General features: G+C 39.5%; 1 protein-coding gene across 6 annotated transcripts in view; it reads right to left on the reverse strand.

Annotated features, from left to right (window-relative positions):
- Nucleotides 1-13,905: 13,905 nt before the first annotated feature.
- The window catches only part of ENTPD3 (ectonucleoside triphosphate diphosphohydrolase 3), a 45,474-nt gene continuing 36,685 nt past the window's right edge, over nt 13,906-22,694 (reverse strand). For 5 of the 6 annotated variants that reach the window (XM_023231717.1, XM_023231719.1, XM_023231720.1 and 2 more), the window contains 4 exons: nt 19,405-19,677; nt 19,126-19,236; nt 18,557-18,694; nt 13,906-15,253 (listed from right to left, as the gene is read on the reverse strand). In XM_023231717.1, coding sequence (XP_023087485.1) covers nt 15,017-15,253; nt 18,557-18,694; nt 19,126-19,236; nt 19,405-19,677 — 759 coding nt within the window. In that variant the 3' untranslated portion in view covers nt 13,906-15,016. The remainder of the gene's footprint in view (nt 15,254-18,556; nt 18,695-19,125; nt 19,237-19,404; nt 19,678-22,694) is intronic. The other variant, XR_002735563.1, reaches the window with a different exon arrangement.

Below are 22,694 nucleotides of genomic sequence, written 5' to 3' on the forward strand. Positions count from 1 at the left end.
CTGGAAAGCAACTATAGAGGGGAGTTAGTGTGCATCAATTTTAGCAATGAGTTATAGAGTCAATGACTATGACTTAAACATTTATTTTCCTCTTTTTTGGGGGTCCTGGGCTGGCCTGGTCCCTCAGCTCAGGGATCCAGCTCACTCTTCCTACATCCCTAACATCCATGAGGTGGCTCTTACTTTCATTACTTCAGGCCTACAGATCTTGCCCTTACACTTTGCAGCAGGATAAAGGAAAAGGACAAAAGATGTGTGTCCACTGTTCTCTCAGGAGGAGTCTTGGTTGCCACATCAGGACACTTCTGCTTCCTTCCCATTGACCAGAACGCAGCCTCATTACCACACCTGCAAGCAATGCTGGGAAATGGAGTCTCCACTTCTGGTGGCTATGAACCTTGCTAAAAATCAGATGTTGTAGAACTATTAGTATGGAAAAAAGCAAAAGCAAATATCAGGAAATGGGTACTTACTACTTTACACATATTCTGTGGGCAGCAGCAAGCTATAGGAGGTGAAATTGTAAATCTTAAGACTTTATGTGGAATGGCACAGTTAAAATAGGGTGGAAGTGATAGTCATAAGTAGTCACTGAAATGTATACAGGGAAACATGAGCTTGTTCCTGCAACGTCACAAAACACCAGCTGGGGATTATGTTCAAAACCCAAAAAATGTCATTTTAGGGCAGATAAGTATTCTTTTAGAATCAGCATTTTAGAAACAATTAAAAAAACCCCAAACTAAGGACAAATTAGCCTATGAGGAGGTATACACAGAAAGTATAAATTGAATTGGGTCTAAAACTTTTCCCTCCCTTCCTTCCTTCCTTCCTTCCTTCCTTCCTTCCTTCCTTCCTTCCTTCTTTCCTTCCTTCCTTCCTTCTTTTTCTTTCCTTTGAGATGGAGTCTCACTCTGTCACCCAGGCTGCAGTGCAGTGGCATGATCTTGGCTCACTGCAACCTCTGCCTCCTGAGTTCAAGCAATTCTCCTGCCTCAGCCTCTGGAGTAGCTGGGATTACAGGTGTGCACCACCATGCTTGGGTAATTTTCTTATTTTTAGTAGAGACGGGGTTTCACCATGTTGGCCAGGCTGTTCTCAAACTCCTGACCTCAAGTGATCTGCACACCTCAGCCTCCCAAAGTGCTAGGATTACAAGCATGAGCCACTGCACCAGGCCAAGTATCTTTTTTTTCTTTTTCTTTTCTTTTCTTTTCTCTTTTCTTTTTTTCTGATGGAGTCTCATTCTGTTGCCCAGGCTGGAGTACAGTGGCTTGATCTCAGCTCACTGCAACCTCCCCCTCCCAGGTTCAAGTGATTCACCTGCCTCGGCCTCCAAAGTAACTGGGATTACAGGAACCCACCACCATGCCCAGATAATTTGTGCTGGGATTACAGATATGAGCCACCATGCCTGGCCCAGATGTAAAGTTCTATCAACTTCATCTTTAAGATATTTCGTTTAGAGGCGACTGAGTCACTTCATTCTGGCTGGTTTCCCATACACCTTCATCACCATCCTGGAGATTTCCTTCCCATTTTCTCCTGTATTGGATCTCCTTTTTTTCTGGAGTCCACGCCTTTCGTTTTCTTGGGTTAGTCTCTTCTTTTGGTGGAACACACCCTCCAGTTAGCTCCCTGTAAAAGGAAGCTGTCAGAAAATGTCTCTTTTCTATTCTCACACCTAATTGATCATTTGGCTGGATACAGAACTCTAGCTCGGACATAATTGTCCCTCAGAATTTTGAAGGCATTACTCCATTGGCTTCTTGCTTCCAGAGTTATTGTTGAGAAAACTAAATCCATTCTCATCTTCATCATTTGTATGTGGCCTGTGTTTTTTTTTTTTTTTTCCTCCATCTCTGGAAATTTATAAGGGGTATTCTTTTTCTTTTAACATTCTGAATTTTTATAGCATTGTACATTGGTATAAAGTAATTTTTATTTATTGGACTGGGCCCTTTCAATCATGTCCATATCCTTCTGTTCAGGGTAAAATTTTCCATGTATTTCATGGGTGATTCTTCTTCTTGAAACTTGTGTTATTCAGATGGGGATTTTGGTGGACTAGTCTTAGAATTTTGTTTTCTTACTCTTTTTCCCATTTCTTTGTGTTTTTTCTTTCCTCTCTGAGGGTTTGCCTCAATGCTATCTTTCAACCCTTCTAGTGAGTTCTTAATGTCTCCTATCATGTTTTAAATTTCCAAGAACTGTTTCTTTGTTCTGGATATCTAATCTTTCCTTTAAAAAATTGTTTCTGAGCTAGACATGGTGGGGTGTGCCTGTAGTTCCAGCTACTTGGGAGGCTGAAGTGGGAGGCTTGGGCCCAGTTTTTCAAGGCCAGCATGAGCAACATAGCAAGATGCTGTCTTAAAAAAAAAAAGAGAGAGAGAGAAAGAAAAAAAGTTGTTTCATTTCGTTAATATAGTGTCCCTTATTTTTCTCATATTAATGAGTTTCCTTTTTTATTTAAAGTATTTTTTCCTTACATAGTTTCTGTTTCTTCCAATTCATTTTTTTCTTTCAGTTTGTTGGGCTCTTTATCCATATCATCTAGCTAATGGGTTTTGGTGGGCTATTGAATATATAAATTTGGAGTCAAGGGGAGAGGTTGGAGAAGAAAAATTTTATCCAACTCAGAAAGCTGTTATAAAAATTAAGTGATGTAATGCATATAATTTGCTTAGCACAGAGTCTGGAATATAGTAAGCATTCAAATATTTGATGTTATATTTTATTTTATTATTTAATGGCTGTGTCATACTCTTTTAGCATACAGATGAACATAATTCACCTAGCCATTCCTCTACTGCTATTGAAGATCAGGCTTACTTTTTACTTTTTACTATTATATAAATAGGGATGAGTATTTTTCTGAAAATGGCTTTAGTCACATATTTTAAAACTTTCATTATGTAATATATATATTTTTTGAGACAGGATTTTGATCTGTCACCCGGGCTGGAGCACAGTGGCACAATCATAGCTTACTGCAGCCTTAAATTCCCAGGCTCAATGTATCCTCCCTCCTCAGCCTTCTGATTAAGCTGGGACTACAGGCATGTGACCCACACCCAGCTAATTAAATGTTTTATTTTTATTTTTTTTGTTTTATTTTTAGAAGTAGGGTTTCTTTATATTGCCTAGGCTGGTCTCAAACTCCTAAGCTCAAGCAATTCTCCTGTCTTGGCCTCCCAAAGCACTGGTATTACAGGCGTTAGCTACTGTGCCCAGACTCATTATGGAATTTTCAATCATGTACAAAAGTAAAGAAAATGGTATAATAAACTCCAATGTACCCATTATTTAGTTTCAACAATAGCCATTTTTGGTCCAGTATCCAAACATGTTCATGTTTAATGGACAATCTTGTTTTAACTATAGTATATGGATTCTATACCAGTGCTGTCCAATAAAAATATAATGTAAACTACAAATGAAAACCATGTTTGTAATTTAAAACATAACTTAATTGTAACCTAAACTTTTCTAGTAGCTACATTTGAAAAATATTAAAGAAGTGAAATTTACTTATTTATTTATTTATTTAAGACAGGGTCTCACTCTATTGCCCAGACTGGAGTGTAGGGGTGCAATCATAGTTCGTTGCAGCATCAAATTCCTGGACTCAACCGATCTTCCAGCCTCAGCCTCATGAGTAGCTAGGACTACAGGCATGTGCCAACAGGCCTGCTAACTTTTAAATTTTTTGTACGATCAGAGTCTCCCTGTGTTGCTCAAGCTGGTCTGGAACTCTTGGGCTTAAGTGATCCTCCCACCTCACCTCAGTTTCCCAAAGTGCTGAGATTACAAGTGTGAGCCATTGTGCCCCACCTGTGAAATTAATTTTAATAATATATTTTATTTTAGTCAATATATCCAAAATATTATTTTAATATATAACCAGTTTCCAAATTATTAATGACATATTTTAATTTTTTTGGTACTAAGTCTTCAAAATCTAGTGTGTACTTTACATTCATAGCATATCTCAACTGGACTAGCTCAATAGCCATATGTGCCTAGTGGCTCTCCTATGAGAAAGTGTGAATATGCTCACCAAACAGGATTAATGTGAAGCAGATCCCAGACATTTTATCAGTGTGTCCATAAATATTTCAATATGTATCTGTAATAACAATGTCCATATTTTTAAAAAAAGTTTCCTTAGAATTACTTTTTAGAAATACGATTGTTGGGTTGAAGAATATGCACTTTTAAAATCTTGCAGCATATTATAGCTACTTTTTCAGAACATTAGATTAATTTACACTCCCTTCAGGAGCGTGTGATGGAGCCCATGTCACCCTCATAGTGTGTATTTGGATCACTGACCATGGTTCTGAAATCTAGAGAAAGACAATAAGACTTCCCCTCTGTTGTGAGAGGTCAAATTTTGTTTTGTTTTAATGGCTTAAACCAAGTTTTATTCTCTTACAGTTCTGAAGGTCAGAAGTCTGAATTCAGTTTTACTGGGCTAAAGTCAACGTTTTTTTTAGAGGTTCCTTGGAGGCTCTGAGGGGATAATTTGTTTCCTTGCTTTTTCAGCTTCTCATGGCCACCTGTGTTCCTTTACTTGCCCCTTCCTCCATCTTTCAAGTGCATCATCCCAATCTTTACTTGTATTCATCATACCGCCTTTTCATCTGTGAGAAGTAAGTTCTAGTGATGATTCAGAGGTGACTTTTAAGCAGACAAGAGCAAAGAGACACAAGCAGGAACCTGCCAGGCATAGTGGTGTGCACCTGTAGTCCCAGCTACGTGGGAGGCTTAGAAGGAAGGATTGCATGAGCCCAGGGCTTCAAGTCCAGCCTCAGCAACCTAGACCCCATCTCTAAAATAAATGAATGAATAAATAAATAAAATAAAATAAAAACATGGGCTTCTTGGAACTCTACTTTTATTTAGAAAAGAAGAAAGCAGATGACAGAAGATAGAGGGAGGTAATAATAACAAGAGAGACAGACTTCTGGGTAAAAATGGCTGATAGAACACAAACATCTCAGTGCATATCTTCCTGATGCCCGACTAGAACAACAATGGGGGCTGTCCTTAAATACTTGTTTGTTTTCTTTTTTTCTTTCTTTTTTTTTTTTTTTTTTTTTGAGATGGAGTCTTCCTCTGTTGCCCAGGCTGGAGTGCAGTGGCACAATCTCAGCTCACTGCAACCTCCGCCTCCTGGGTTCAAGCAATTCTCCTGCCTCAGCCTCCCCAGAAACTAGGATTATAGGCACCCGCCATCATGCCCAGCTAATTATTGTATTTTTAGTAGAGATGGAGTTTCACTATGTTGGTCAGGCTGGTCTCGAACTGCTGACCTCAGGTGATCCACCCTCCTCAGCCTCCCAAAGTGCTGGGATTTCAGGTGTGAGTGAACCACCACTCCTGGCACCTCGTTTGTTTTCTATTTAAGGTGAGGGGATAAAAAGCTGATTGGAAGTTTGGAGTTATTGATTCAAGCTTCACTGTAGGATAATCTGACTAGTGAACTCCAAATACCAGCACATTTGTGTCCTTTCTCCTGGACTACTTGGATTCCTCACAAGGAAGAATCTTCCAAAGCCCTGACTAGAGGGTGGAGTTAACCTAGAACCTGGGAGTTGATGGAGTTAGAGGGCTTGGAGTCTAAACACTGAATATGCCTTGGTTTCCTTAATCTTGTTGTTTTGGTATGACACCTCCACCCCTAACTGTGCCTTGTGCCTTCCAGTTCCTCTGCTTGAGTTGGGAAGAGGCAGTCATTCATCAGTGAAGAGTAGAACAGATCTTGGAATGACTATTTTTCTTCTTCTTCTTCTTTTTTCTTTTTCTTTTCAAGAAGGAGTCTTGCTCCGTCACCCAGGCTGGAGTGCAGTGGTGCAATCTCGGCTCACTGCAACCTCTGCCTCCCGGGTTCAAGCGATTCTCCTGCCTCAGCCTCCTTAGTATCTGGGATAACAGGTGCTCCAACTTGCCTGGCTAATTTTTGTATTTTTAGTAGAGCCGGGGTTTCATCATGTTGGCCAGGCTGGTCTCAAACTCCTGACCTTGTGATCCATCCACCACAGCCTCCCAAAGTGCTAGGATTACAGGCGTGAGCCACTGCACCCAGCCAGAATCACTATTCTTAAATAGCTTTAATTATCTTTATTTTGTGCTCACTAACCAACTTGCAGCTGTACCTGATGCCACAGATTCCTGAGCTTTTTGAGAACACTACTGTTTAAATTGGTTGATTTTTTATTTTCTCATTGATTTAGGACTGTGCTTTCTTGCCTCTGCTAAGTCAGTTACCCCTGGTGCCAAAATGTTACTATTGTTTTCTTTTCTTCTTTTCTCTCCATGCTATGGATATGTGCTGGTATAAACAGTTTTTTCTTTTTTTTTAAGAAAATAGTCTGGATCTTAACCTTCCTCTTACTAAGCCCTCTCTCCCTGCTTTATTCACATTTCATTTAATAGCAACTCTATCCTTTCAGTCACTCAAGCAAAACTATTGGAATAACTTTTAACCCCTCTTTTTCTCTCTCACTCCATGTACATTCATCAGCAAATACTGTGGGCTCTACTTTCACATATATCCGGGGTCTGACCATTGCTCACAGCCTCTACTGCTACCAACCTGGTCCAAGCTATCAGCAGTTCTCATCTGGATTATTAAAATCACCCACCAACTGGTTTTCATGTTTCTGCCCTTGTCTCCTTTATTTTTTATCACTGTAACGAGAAACAGAAGCCAGATACCCCTCCTTTGTTCAGAACTCTCAACGGGGCCCCCTTGCACAGTCTACTCCCTGTTAACTCCCTTACCCTATCTCTCACATCTTCCAGTCATTTATTCTGTTTATTCTGCTCCAATCACAATGGCCTTTGTATTTGTGGTCGCTTTTGCTTAGAATGCTCTTCCTCCAGATATTCAAATGACCGACTCCTTCACGTTCTCTAAGTGTTCATTCAAATATCACCTTATCTGAAAAGACTTTTCTGACCTAATAGCAATCCCCATCTCATGCTCCTGGCACTTTCCTTTCCTGGCACTTTACTCTTCTTTATTTCTCCAGATCACTTATAATCCCCTTGTACAGTGTGTATTTAGTTGGTTAGTGTATTTGGTTCTCCCTCACTAGAATGTTGGTTCCCTGAAGGCAAGGACTTTGTCTACGTTGTTAATTGGTGGAGTTACGCCACCTACACGGGATCTTACTCAGAAGATGAATTCAATCAATATTAGCTGAATGAACAAATGAACAAGCAGTTGAATTGAATGGCTATATTAAAGGAAACTGAGGCATAGAAAACCTAAGAATTTTAGACAAAGATCACACAGCAATGAACAGCAGAACTAGGATGTGTGAACCAGGTCTTTGTGATGTCAAAGCCTGAGTTCTTAATCATTTTGTTTGACATTTGCGAATAATTTTTAATGAGATCTGAAAGTGCTAATGGTATAATGCTATGAAAGAATGAAATATAGCTTTGTAATTCCAGCATGATCTTAACTATGTACAAATGTGTAAAGAAAAAGATTCAGAAAGAAAAATATCAAATATACAGCAGTGAGATTCTGAGTGTGTGGGTGTGTGTGTGTGTGTATATATATAGATAGATAGATATAGATATAGATATAGATTTTTTTTATTTTGGAGACAGAGTTTCACTCTTGTTGCCCAGGCTGGAGTACACTGGCATGATCTCAGCTTACTGCAACCTCCACCTTCTGGGTTCAAGCAGTTCTCCTGCCTCAGCCTCCTGAGTAGCTGGGATTACAGGCATGCACCACGATGCCCAGTTAATTTTGTATTTTTAGTAGAGACAGGGTTTCTCCAGGTTGGTCAGGCTGGTCTCAAACTCCTGACCTCAGGTGATCTGCCTGCCTCAGCCTCCCAAAATGCTGGGATTGTAGGCGTGAGCTACTATGCCTGGCCTCAAAATATACTTTTTAACTTTTATTTAGAAAATTGTAAACATACACAAAGCAGACAGAATACTATAATAAACCCCTATGTCTCATCACCCCAACCTCAAGGACCATCAAAGTATGGGCCAGTTCTACCCCTACATTCTCCCTCCCCTGTGATTTTGAATCAATTCACAGATGTGATAGTCAATTTTATGTGTCAACTTGGCTAGACTATAGCACCCAGTTATTCGTTAATCTAGGTGTAGCTGTGAAAGTATTTTGTGAGTGTGATTACTGCCCATAATTAGTAGATTTTTAAGGGGACTTAACCTATATAATCTGGGTGAGCCTGATTAAATCAGTTGAAAGTCCATAAGAGCAGAACTGAGACTTCTCTGAGAAGGAAGAAATTCCATCTGTGTACTGCAGGTTTAGTTCATGCCTGAGGGTTCCAGCCTGCTCTTCCTGACGGCCTGCCCTACGGATTTAGGACTTGCCTAGCCAGCCCCATAGTCTCACAAGCCAATTCCTTGCAATAGTTCTCTTCATACTGGCTCTATTTCTCTGGTTGAACTTTGACTGATATGCTAGACATATCATTTCATCTGGAAACAGTTCAGCAAGTATCTAAACCGGGGGTCCTCAATCCCCAGCCAGGCGGTAGACCAGTACTGGTCTGTGGCCTGTTTAGGAACCAGGCTGCACAGCAGGTGTTGAGCAGCGGGCAAGCCAGCATTACCACCTGAACTCCACCTCCTGTCAGATCAGCAGCAACGCAAACCCTATTGTGAACTGCGTGTGTGAGGGATCTAGGTTGTTTGCTCCTTATGAGAATCTAATGCCTGATGATCTGAGGTGGAACAGTTTCATCCTGAAACCATCTGTGCCTCCCCAGCCAGCTCCCCACCATCCATAGGAAAATTGTCTCCCACAAAACTGGTTTCTGGTGCCAAAAATGTTGGGGACCATTGATCTAAACAGCAAGGGTTCTTGAAAAAAAATCCATGATACCATTATTTTATTTTTTTAATTTATTTACTTATTTTGAGACAGAGTCTCACTCTTCTGCTCAGGCTAGAGTGTAGTGGCATGATCTCTGCTCACCACAACCTCCACCGCCCAGGTTCAAGTGATTCTCTTGCCTCAGTCTCCTGAGCAGCCGGGATTACAGGCGCGCACCACCACACCCGGGTAATTTTTGTATTTTTTGGTAGAGATGGGGTTTCACCAAGTTGGCCAGGCTGGTCCTGAACTCCTAACCTCAAGTAATCCATCCACCTCGGCCTTTCAAAGTACTGGGATTACAGGCATGAGCCACGGTGCCCAGCCGATTCCATTATTTTATCTAAACAAAAATTAACAGGAATTCCTTGATAATATTCAATATTCAGATTTCCAATTATCTCCTTATTTTATACTATTAAAAATATTTTTGAACTAATGATTTTTTTTCTAATACCTTTAGAGAGGTTAAAAAAAGGGCAGGAGGCTCAACCTGGGAAGAATTTTTTCCATAGTTCCAACAGAGGGCGTTCAAGTCTCATGTTTCAAGAGAAAAGACAGTTGTCTCATTTCTATTACACCCTTAGTCATTTAGCTCACGGCTTGTCGCACAGTAGACTTTTGGTGAAAGTGTGATGAGTGAATAATGAACAAGTAAATGGGTGAAAGAAATATGTTTTAAAACTAGTATTTATTGGCTACATCCATGCCAGGCACTGGCTAAGTGCTGTGTTTTCTCTTAACTATCCCATGAGGTAGGTATTATGCCCGTTTTATATATGAGGAAGTCAAGACTCAAGGATACTGAAAGACATGGTGAAAACCATAGAGATAATAAGGAGAAAATTCTTGAGTTAACCCAGATGTGTGACTTTATATTGTAGTATAGGACATACAAATAATGTATAAATGGTTGAAAAAGGGAACATCTGTAGTCACTACCTAGTTGTAGAATAACATTGTCATCCCAGAAGCCCTGTCATTATGAACTGAATATCTGTGATCCCCCAAATTTATATGTTGAAGCCCTAACCCCCCAGTATAGGATTTGGAGATGGAGCCTTTGGGAGGGGAGATAACTAGGGTTAGACAAGGTTATGAAGGAGTGGCCCTCATGATAGGATTGATGGCCTTGTCAGAAGATATCCCAGAGTGCGCTGTCTCTCTCTTTGTCTCTCTCTCTCTCTCTCTCTCTCTCTCTCTCTCTCCCTGCGAGCTCAGAGGAAAGGCCATGTGGACACAGCATAAAGGCCACCATCTGCAAGCCAAGAATTGAGCCCTCACCAGGAATTAGTCAGCTGATGCTTTGATGTTGGAATTCCCAGGCTCCAAAACTGTGAGAAGATTAATTTCTGTTGTTTAAGCCACTCAATTTATAGTATTTTATTATGGCAATTCAAGCAGCCTAAGACACCCATTTATCCTTTTCCAGACACAGCCTCCATCTCCTTCCAAATTTCAGAGTAATAATTTCCTTGCTTTCCTTTAGCGTTTACCTAAATGTTTACTAAACAGTTTCACCTGTTTTTAAACCTTGTATTAGGCCATATGCAATGACTCGCGCCTGTAATCCCAGCACTTTGGGAGGACGAGGTGGGCGGATCACAAGATCAGAAGTTCGAGACCAGCCTGGCCAACATGGTGAAACCCTGTCTCTACTAAAAATACAAAAATTAGCTGGGCGTGGTGGCAAGTGCCTGTAATCCCAGGAGGCCGAGAGGCAGGAGACTCGCTTCAAGCCAGGAGGTGAAGTTTGCAGTGAGCTAAGATCGAGCCACTGCACTCCAGCCTGGGTGACAGAGGGAGACTCCATCTCAAAACAAAAACAAAACAAAAGACAGACAAAAAAAACCTTTTTATTATGTAGTTCTTTTGTTTTCATTGATGTACAGTATTTTCTAGTATGGCTATATTGCTATTTATTTATTCATTTATTCCGTGGGATAGGCATCTTGGTTGCTGCTTAAAACATTCTTAGGCATGTATCCTGGTATATCTAAGACTATGTATCACTAAGGTATATACTTTGGACTGGAATTTCCAGGTCATTTTATGTGCATATCTTCAACTTTATTAGACAATACTTCAGTTTTCCAGAGTGGTTGCATTAATTTACAGTCCCGCAGCAGTATAGGAGAGTTCCAGTTTCACATCCTCACTAATACTTGGTATTGTCAGACTTTTAAGTTTTGCCAAATGAACGAGCATGTTGTACTATTTCTCTGTAGTTTCAACTTGCATTGTCCCAATAATGAGATTGAGCATCTTTTCATATGTTTGTTAGACATTTAGATGTCTCCTTTTGAAAAGTGTCTTTTCAAGATTATTGCCTGTTTAGAAAAATTGAATCATCTTCCTTTTTCTTACTGATTTGTAGGTGTTCTTCATATAATTTGGAAAGTAGTCCTTTATCAGTTATATATGTTGTAAATACCTTCTTCCACTCTATGGCTTGTCTTTTCACTCTTTTAATGATGTTTTTTGAGGAACAGAAGTTTTACATTTTAATGTATTAAGTATTTTCTTATGGTTAATGCTTTTTGTGTAGTGTTTAAGAAACCCTTCCCTTACCCAGGATCCTAAAAATGTTCTCTTACATTTTCTTCTAAACCTTTATAGGTTTTTCACACTTAGGTCTTTAAGCTACCTGGAAACAATTCTTGCAAGTGGAGTGAGGAAAGGGTCAAATTCATTTTTTCTCCATTAAGATATCCAGCTGTCCTGCATTTTCCCACTGCTCTGATGTGACACCTCTGTTATAAATCAGGTGTCTGTATGTGAATGGGTATGTTAGACTACAGAAATCTAAAGCCAGATTCCTAACTACTATATGATACTACCTTTCTGTGTGAAAGGAAAAGTTATGCAGTGGGTTTTAGACTCGACCAGGCCCAAAGCTCAAGCCCCAATCCCTATCCCCCAAATCACTCAGTGGCTGGGTAATGCTGGCATGTACTTTTTACCTCTGAACCTATGCTTTTTTTTTACATAGTTGTAGTTAGGAATAGACACTATATGTGATACTCATCACTTTTATCTTCACCACGTATTTCACATCAAAAGACTTGCTTTGGTTGGAGCTTTGGAGTTTGGGGTTCCACAGTTGTATTAGTTCACTGTGACTGTGTAACAAATTACCACAAATTTAGGGCTTTAAACATTATCTTTTTGTTACTTTATAGTTTTGTAGGTCAGAAGTCACGGTGGGCTCAACTGGGTTCTCCACTTAGGATCTCAGTAGGCTGAAATCAAGATATGATCTGACCTGGACTTTTATCTGAAGGCTCTGGGTGAAAATATGCTTCCAAGTTCATTCAGGTGTTGGCAGAATCCAGCTCCTTGCAGCTGCAGGACTGAAGTCCCTGAGTTTTTGCTGATGCCAGCCAGGGATTGCTCTTAGTTTCGAGAGGCTGCACTTAGGGCCTTTGCACACGGCGCCCTCCATCCTCAAGCTGGCAACTGCACGTGGAATTCTTCTCATGCTTTGAATCTCTGACTTCTTCTTCTGGAGAAAATGCTCTGCCTTTAAAGAGCTCATGTGGTGAGGTTAGGCCTACCTGGATAAGCTCTCCATTTTAAGGTCAACTGATTTGTAATTACATCTGCAAAACCCTTTTGCCATGTGACAATGTAACCACATAATTGGAGTAACACCAGAGGGCAAAGGAGAATTCTGTTCACCACAGTAACAGTGCTAGATATGCTGCTTGAATTGCAGATTTCACAATGGTCTATCTAGAAAAATTCTTGTGTGTGTGTGTGTGTGTGTGAGAGAAAGAGAGAGAGAGAGAGAGAGAGAGACAAAGACAGAGAGAGAGAGAGTGTTGCAGTCTTGCTCTGTTACCCAGGCTGGAGTGCAGTGGCATGATCTCGGCTCATTGCAACCTCCACCTCCCAGGCTCAAGCAGTCTTCCTACCTCAACCTCCCAAGTAGCTGGAACTCCAAGTGTGCCCACAGCTTCTGGCGAATTTTTGTATTTTTTGGAGAGAAGAGGTTTTGCCACGTTTCCTAGGCTGCTCTTGAACTTCTGGGCTCAAACAATCCCGCCTGCCTCAGCTACTCTCAAAAGGCTGAGATTACAGGTGTGAGCTACTGCACCCAGTCAAAAATTCTTCGGTGTGTGTCAGAAAACCTGAAGTACCTCAGCTTATTCTAACTTCCCAAATGAGTTATAAATGTTGACTAGGACTTGCCTTCTTGGAGCTTTGGCTCTCTTTCTTGCACAGACAAGTTTTTTTTTCTTGCAAACTCTTGGTGATTTGGATGCTGTTTTTTCCCTGCTATCTCTCTAGTTTATTGCCCCTTCTTAGTCACTCATGGAAACAACGTCAATCAACAAATATGAATAAATACTATGTTATTATCATATGTCCAAATCCAAGATCACACCTAAAAGATATCAGCCATAATAGGTGTTTTTAGATGTCTGTTGAATGAATGAGGAGTGATGCACAATAGGCTTTGCCCTTAAGAAGCCTACTGTCTCTTTTAGAAATAAGCTGTACACATACACCAAGATAAATGACAATATGATGACTTATGTGGCTGGTTTTGAAAAAGTGGTCCAGGAGATACAGCATAGTGTGTGTGTGCAAGGAAAGCTTTGTGGAAGACTTATAGGAAGGAACTAGATCTTGAGAAATATACATGATTGTTTCTCAATCATGTATTGGTGGGAGGATGGGAGGATGATCTAGCAATATAGTAGAGAGGATGGTGTGAGCAAAGGTACAGTTTGGGATAGGAGTAGCCATTCTGGATGAGAACTAAGATTTGAGTGTCAGGTTGTGGCCTCACAGAGGCTTAGAGTTTCAAATAAGGTACAGAAATGTTTGACTCAATAATCTCAAGCAGTCAAAGGTTTATCGAAGTAAAAGCACTTTGAACTCTCTGGAATAAAGGTGATATTAATGAATGGGTTTCTTAATTCACTAGGGAAAAAATTTTCTCTCATAAATATCGCCTAGGGTCCTTAGGAGGAAGAGTACCATATGTAAGTTAACACACACACACCCACTGCAAGTCAAAATAAAATATAATAGTTCTTTATTCCATATTCAGCTAAGAAACAGCAATATGAAATAATGCTGATTTTTAGTTTGTAGCCATTGGATTTGCTGGAGTTCTTTCTCATTCGACTTTGGAGATAAATATTCCTGCAGCTTCCTTTTCTTTCCCCAAAGTCAAGACCTATGACTACTATGCAGAGAGGTCTATGATCTAGGAAAGTAATTGGCTAGTAAATCATAAAGTAGGATGTTCTATGACAACATCAAGTATACTGTGGGAATGGTGACAAAAATATATACACCATGGTAACAATGGAAAGGCAGCCCTTTGCTAAACAAAAGCCTAGCAAAGGCAGTAAAATCTGGAATGCAACAATCTTGCTAGGGATAAATGTGTTTTTATGGGAGGGCATAGCAATACAATGGTGAGATGAGGATGATGACAAACACAAAGGTTGCAATCTAGTGACCAGAGCCCTAAGTGGGAATTCCACTTGGAGAATGGTCTATAATTTTCTGGGAGACCTTTTTTATGTCTTTGTGCTTCGGGATCCACCTGTATGACAGAAGCCTGGCTGTGGCCACTGCCCTGAGGGAAATAAGTCTTCTCCCCCAGATACTATATTCTACTGATCTGAGGGGGTTCACTGCTTATGAGATTGCTATAAGAAAGTCTTAGTTAAAGACCAATGGGAAAAAAACTATAAAATGAGATATCTGATTGGGCCAAATGCTTAATGGGTATCCTGCCAGGAAGAATACTGAGGGAGGGAAATAGAAACTGAGCCCTGAGGTCAATTCTTCAACATTAAGCTGATATCCTCTCAACTTACTCTTCCTCTGGGGGCCTTAAAATAAAGAGCCTGACTTTGGTGGCCTGTCTCTTCTCTATTCCCAATAGATCAGCACATGGGTTGTGAGGTCTCTGAAGAGCAATATGCACAGAATAGCCAAGTGATGCCCCAAGAGGTACTGTGGCAGAAATCAGTATTTGAGAGGCACATGACCTAGGTGTTTGATTTTAGTTAGTTGTATTTCCTGAAGGCAGCCACTTTACCTGTGTTGCCTGGTGCCACCCAGGCTGACTCTAAGCAGCCATCGGACTCCAGGAGCTGCTTTGAAGGCTCAGTCAGAATCCACTGCATGGTCAAAGGCATGCTCGGAGTGCCTCTTTTTTCTGGATGCTGAACACAGGTACACAAGAAATGCCAGACACAGCAAGGCTGCCGCTGTGAAGAAAGCGAGGGTGCCCACAAAGACAGGTGGTTCTATGGGCAGACGGATCAGAGGGCTTTCAGCTGGGATCTGGTTGGTCAGGCTGAGCATGTAGCCAAGAGACCAGGCTATGCTGCTATTCCCCACCTGTGGAGTAGAGGACAAGGCTCAAGGCTACAATTACATACCAGAGGCATACCACTATCAACCTCACAAAGCTCCCATGGGAAACTGTGGCCCAAAGAGGTCAAAGGACTTGCCCAAGTTAAGACACCACACTGTAGCCACAAAGACTTGGGGAATCTCACCTCCAGCGCTGCAGAAGAAATAGTCAAAAGAACAAATCCTCACAATCTTGTCACAGCCAAGAGTGAAGAAGGCACAGTTAATAATAGTGAAAGTGTTCCTGTTGTCCAGGAGCACAAGAGTGTTTGTGGCTAGAGAAAGAGGCTAATGAGTGGTTTACTGATCTCAGGACCAGTTTCTAAGAATAGGAAATCAGCCCAAATGGGAAGCCGACTGTCAATTTCTTCTGGTCGTTCTATCCATTTTTGCTTTACATGTTTTAGGGTGTTTTATTAGGTGTATAAATGTTTCACCTTTACAATCTTCTTAGTGAATTGAACATTTTATCATTATGTTGTAACCCTCGCTGTCTAGAATGAGGCTGTTTGTCTTAAAGACTGCTTTGCCAGATATTAAATAGTTATACCAGCTTTCTTTTGGGTAGCGTTTGATAATTTAAAAAAAATTATCTTTCAATCTTTCCATCTCTTTATGCTTGAATCACGTTTCTCTTATAAATGGCACCTGCTTGATTTCTAAAAATTCAATCTGACATCTGTCTTTTAACTGGTAGGTTTAGTCCATTTATAAGTATTGTGATTATTAATATATTTACACTTCTTTGTAATATCTTACTTTTAAATTTTCAATTAGTGCTTTTTTATATATATATTTTTTTCTTCTTTCCTGCCTTAAAAATGATATCTGTGGCCAGGCATAGTGGCTCACGCCTATAATCCCAGCACTCTGGGAGGCTGAGGCGGGCGGATCACCTGAGGTCAGGAGTTCAAGACCAGCCTGGCCAACGTGGTGAAACCCTGTTTCTATAAAAATACAAAAATTAGGCAGGCATGATGGTGGGTGCCTGTAATCCCAGTTACTCAGGAGGCTGAGGCAGGAGAATTGCTTGAGCCCAGGAGGCAGAGGCTGCAGTGAGCTGAGATCACGCCATTGCACTCCAGCCTGGGCGACAGAGCGAGTCTCGGTCTCAAAAAAAAAAAGAAAAAAGAAAGAAAGAAAAAGATATCTCTGTGTTCCCTTTGACAAGAAGAGAATTTGAATTTTAGGTTACTCTTATGTCCCTGTATCTTATAACTCCTTACCACACCGTTATCATGTTGGGTATTTTCTATACTTGAGTCATATGAATGGAGTTTATTTTTATAGTTCTCTTTAGTGTTCGTTTTCTGTTTTTTTAACATAATATTTTTTTTTTTTTTTTTGAGATGGAGTCTTGTTCTGTTGCCCAGGCTGAAGTGAAATGGTGAGATCTCAGCTTACTGCAACCTCCACCTCCCAGTTTCAAGTGATTCTCCTGCCTCAGCCTCCTGAGTGGCTGGGAGTAAAGGTGCATGCCACCACACGCAGTTAATTTTTTGTATTTTTAGTAGAGACATGGTTTCACCATGTTGGCCAGGCTGGTCTTGAACTCCTGACCTCAGGTGATACACCTGCCTCAGCCTCCCAGAGTGCTGGGATTACAGGTGTGAGCCACAGCACCTGGCCTTTTTAATATAAATTTTAAGCCACAACATCATTTATTCTTACTTCCAGTATTTTTGTAACATCTCTTGGATTTATTTCTCTTATTTTATTACTTTCGTCAAAAATATTTTCAATGTAAGTCTTTGTGCAGCAAATCTTCTTAAGTCTTTTTACACCTTCACATTTTTATTTTTATTTATTTATTTATTTAGAGATGGAGTTTTGCTCTTGTTGCCCAGGCTGGAGTGCAATGGCATGATCTCAGCTCATGGTAACCTCCACCTCCCAGGTTCAAGTGATTCTCCTGCCTCAGCCTCCTGAGTAGCTGGGATTACAGGCATGCACCATCATGCCTGGCTAATTTCGTATTTTTAGTAGAGACAGGGTTTCTCCTTGTTGGTCAGGCTGGTCTTGAACTACCGACCTCAGGAGACCCACCTGCCTCGGCCTCCCAAAGTGCTGGGATTATAGATGTGAGCCACCGCATCCAGCCAACATCTTCACATTTAAATACTAATTTGGCTGGACATAACATTCTTTATAATTAGAAAAAAGGAACTTTTAACTTAGATATTATATCAACTCAAACTGGCATTCAAATGGAAAGTCATTCTCCATTCTTATACTTTACTGGTAATTAGATTCATTAGAAGCAAAGCTTACAGAGTACATGCTACCAACAGTCCTTATGTCTCCAGACATCCTTATTTTTTTGTAGATGACTCAATTTTATCTATGTAAAAGTAGATAGTCAGAGGCCTAATGCAGGATATTGATTGATTTAATCTAATTATTGCTGAAGCTGGTATTGAACAGGCTGACTCCAGACATCCTTCAGGCTTCATATCAGCTATTCCTGAAATGAGAAAATTCTCTGGAACCTGGGGAACATAGTGCTGGCTGAACATATTCGGAAGGCTGAGCCCTGCCTGAAAACAAGGTATGGAGGTCCTTTCAGCTGTCACCAGGTGACAGCTATGATTCCAGCTTTGGACCATTCTGGTCACTTGACCATCATATATATATGTATGTATTTATAGATATCTATAAATATACATAGTTTTAGATATATTAAACCCTGAGCTAAGAATATCTTCCCCATCCCCCAAATCTTTGTCAGTAAATGTAATGACTTCAGGTTCATTCAAAGAGAAAATGGTTATTTAATGCTAATGCAAATCCGTCAAGCTCTAAGGCCTGTATCTTACTCTGACATCTGCATAAAATGGAGAAGAATTAGTTACTATCCTCTTTTAAAAATGGTTACATTTAAAGCTTCTTTTCAGGATGAAAAGTCTCATATCCTTAATTCATATTTATTTATGAATTCATATTTATTTACGAATTCAACAAACATTTACTAAGCACCTTCTAGGCTCTATCCCTTGTGCTGAGTGCTGGGAATATGAAGATGCCAAGACAAGTCTCTGCCCTCCAGGACCTCCTAGTCCATTGGCCCTTGGCCTCCAGTCTTTTCCAGGAGAATGGACACCCATGAGCAACTCCACTAAATTCTCCACGACCTCTTCTGGGAAACTCACAAGGGATCAGTCTGATCAGCTTCCACCCAGTGAGTTTAACTCATTCATACCTTTTTACCTTCTACATTTGTTCCACACACATACATACAAATCTCTCTGTTGGGAAGAAGAAGAGAAAATAATTTGTGCTTTGACTTACTTCTTTTTCAAAATGTATCTGGGGCCAAGTCTCCTCTGTGAATTTGTAACCATTCACAAACAAGTGGTAGATATAGTTGGCTGAGAAGCAGTAAGAGCGGGCGTATACCTCATCAAATTTGGGGAGCAGGAGTGGGAGCTGAAAGGAGGTTTAAAACATCTGAGAGGCAGGACAGGCAGGTATGTTTTAAAATGAACACCTAGGGTTAAAAGTCATGTTTTAAAGAATCTTATCACCCATAATTTCATAACAGAAAAGACTTTATAATACAATCATATAATTATTCAATATAATTATGAAGATATCACTATATAATTTTACAATATACTAACCTTTAAACTCATTGAGTACTTATTATATGCCAAATATTGTTCTAACCATTGTGCATGTAGTTATAACATTAATTCACACCACAGGTGTGTGAGTAGATTCCCTTATTCCTTTTATTTTACAGATGTGATGGAAATAGAAGAGCATAAAGGCTAAATTCAGAATATACACACATAGAATAGATTCTACCATATATATTTTTTTGTACTGACATTGATCCTTTCTCTTTAAATACTGACCTGACTCCAATTCTGTGAGCAGAAATTCCAGGTGCTGGAGTTGAAGGTGTCCAGGGAAAAGCTACCTGAAAGATTTAAAGCACTGGCTGTGTAGTAGAATCCTGCAAAAGCCTGAAAATAAGTAATACAGAAGGAAATTAGTTCTCAGAATGGGTATAATAGAAAGGTTTATGGGTGAGGAATTAGAGGGTGGCTAACAGGTCAGCAGAGGAGAAACAGAAAAGTGAGAAATAAATATTCAACGGGGAAAGAAAGGAATCTTTCAGGTTTTGCTCTTACCACAAATGGCCCTTTAATCTTTGGCTGATAAACCCCATCAAAAGAACAGGTTTCTTGATCATGGCAAGCTTTGAAGTCAAATATGGAAGCCACCTTCTCCTTACACAGAGATGGGTCCCCAGTTCCCTCAAAAGTGATGATATCACTGGGGTTATAACTTTCTGGCCTCTGGTCCACAGTGCACAGGCTATCAAATACATGGCCCATGGTGAAGTTGATGCTATAATGCCGAGGGTAACAGGGATTGGTGAGATGGTTTTTGGTAGGAGAATTCTGTAGGTATAAGAGTAAGGTGTTAGAAACCACGTTTTTTGTGGATAGCCAAGTATCTCCCTTTTGCAAATTCTCTCTATCACTATCCTCCAATGCCAAGAGAGAAACAAAAAATACCATTCTATGTCAGCATGTCTTTGATCATAGGTTGTCTAGATAATTCAAGTGTGTGGGGGGAAAGTGTGTGTGTGTGTGTGTGACAATTACCTTGTACCAGGCATAGCACTAGGCTCTTGCTCACATTATCTGATCCAGCTATTATGATAGCCCTGTGAATCAGGTTTTATGAACTTCACATGGTGAGAAAATGGATATATTTAATGTATCATTTTAAGTAGAATATCATCTATCCACCTAGCAAAATAATCCAAAAGGTACAGATAAACATATGAAAGTGAAGTCTCCTTCTCATCCACTTGTAGCCATCAGGCCTCTCTCTGGAAACAATCACTATTGCCAATTTTTGTATATCCTTCCAAAGATATGGCATGCACATGCAAATATATTTTTTTCTCCCACACTTTTCTTTTTTTAAAGCCATAAATGGTAGCACTTTATATACCCCCTTGTGCTCATTGCTTTTCTCACTTAAAAATGTATCTTTGAGATCTTTCCATTCATTGTACTTAAGAGTGGCCTATTTTTTTAGTAGCTGCATAGTATTCCACTGTACAAATAAATCATACTTTATTTAAGGAATATCATCTAGATGAACACTGAGGTGGTTCCCAATCATTTTGCCATTACAAACAAATATCCATGTCACATATAAATCTTTATCCATTGCAATTTATTTGACTTAAAGACTCAGATAGAGACTTGGCTTTACTTTTTCCATATGACTATTCAATCTTTAATCTACTGGTGCAAAATACTCTATTTTATGCTAAAATCCTAAATGTTGTTGATTCAATTTATGAACTCTCTTTTCTAAGGAATTGGATTTGAACTATGTTCAACTTAAGCCACTAAGGCATACTGCTTCCCCTATAGTAAAATATTTTGTTTTGGCCGGGTGTGATGGCTCACACCTGTAATCCCAGCACTTTAGGAGGCTGAGGCAGGCGGATCATTTGAGGTCAGTAGTTTGAGACCAGCCTGGGCAGCATGGTGAAACCCCATCTTTCCTAAAAATACATCTCAAAAAAAAAAATACAAAAATTAGCCAGACGTGGTGGCATGCACCTGTATTCCCAGCTACTCAGGAGGCTGAGGCAGGAGAATCACTTGAACCTGGGAGGTGGAGGTTGCAGCGAACCGAGATTGCACCATTACACTCCAGCCTGGGTGACAGAGCAAGACTCCCAAAAAAAGTTAAAAAAAAATTTTTTTTAATTAATTTTTTTTTTTTTTTGGTAGAGGTAGGTTCTCCCTATGTTACCCAGGTTGGTCTCAAACTCCTGGGCACAAGAGATTCTCCTGCCTTAGCCTTCCAAAGTGCTAGGATTACAGGTGTGAGCCACTGCACCTGGTCACCCTACAGTAAAATCTTGACTCAGACATTTAGCCCAACCCTTTCATTTTACTAATGAGGAAACTGAGGTACATATTCAAGTAATGCAATTGTTTAACAAAGGTCAGTGACAAGATTCTGCAAAAATCCTATAAAAGCTTTACATTCATCAAATATAACCCAAATGAGTGTTTTCCAGAAAGATCTTCATTTGACTGAGAAAGAGGCCCCTTTCTGCCTCTATGGTATGAAAAAAATCTATGATTTTCAAAAACTGTTACATATAATTTATAGCATATCATACTTGGGTCACCCTATAGCTGAAATATTGGTTGAAAGAAAAACATATCGAATCAATCAATTGGCTATTTAGTATCTACTTCCAAATCTGATTTATACTTTGTTTTCTTTCTAGTATAGTCTGAAGGGAGATTTATACTTTTAAAATGATTAAAAATATAAATTATTTTTGGTTTGGTCCAGAGAAGAAACAAGATAATATAAATGATTTCTGACTTAGTACATAGGAAAAGCTTAGTAAATATTAGTTCTTTTCTTTTTTTGTGTGTGTTTGAATTTTTGTTATGGCATTCTTTACATGTAATTTGCCAGTGTGCCAAGTTCAGGCATTCAACATTCAACAGTCTTCACCGAGCTTAGTGTTTGAAGAGCACTGTCATGAAAAAGTCAATCAGTGGGCTCGAGGAAGAAAAGTCCACTAGAAAACTATAGCATAATTTGATTTTAGAGTTAAACTGGTTAAAACTGGAAAAAACAGTGATAGAAAATATTCTTGCTAGTGACAGGAAGTTTAAAAAATACACACAAAGAAAATACATTTAACAACAGAGGTACAGAACCAATGATGAAAACTATACATTTTATTGAAGGATACAAGCCAAGAATTAAATAAATGGAAATACATTGTATAATTCCGGATAGAAATTGTTGATGTCACTAATAAGCATATTTTAACCAAATTAATGTATGAATCAATGTAATTACAATCACAATCTCAACAAAAAACTTTCTTTTTTGTTACTTCTTCAAATGACTTTGAAGTTCAAAATAAACATCTGAGAGTAGAAAAATAGACTATTTCAGGTAGAACAACATGATATTGGCCCCAAAATGGAACAATGAATGTATAGAACAGAAAATCCAGAAACAGATCCTCATTATCTAAGTACTTATTATTAGAATGTTTTGGAATTCCTGAAGCTTATTTCAAAAAGTCATCACAACATGGGTGGTAATCGGTTTTAATTTTGTTGGAAGATTACCTATTTGTTCATTTAAATAAAAAAATACACCTGTCCTTTGAACCTATCCTACAGAAATAAAATCACTGGTTCATAAGGTTATATGGGTAAGAAGGCTTATTATATTATTGTCGTAGCAACAAAACAGGACAAAGCCTGATGTCCATGAGGAAGGGAATAATTGATACATTATGGGATATTAAATAGTAAAGAAAATAAGTTAATATACTGACCTGGAAAGTGTAGAAGAACAACATATTAAGCTTTGACCAGTGATGGCATTCAGTAAATGGGATTGGAAG

Source organism: Piliocolobus tephrosceles, chromosome 2 (assembly GCF_002776525.5).
Source record: "Piliocolobus tephrosceles isolate RC106 chromosome 2, ASM277652v3, whole genome shotgun sequence".
In the NCBI taxonomy this organism is placed as follows: domain Eukaryota; kingdom Metazoa; phylum Chordata; class Mammalia; order Primates; family Cercopithecidae; genus Piliocolobus; species Piliocolobus tephrosceles.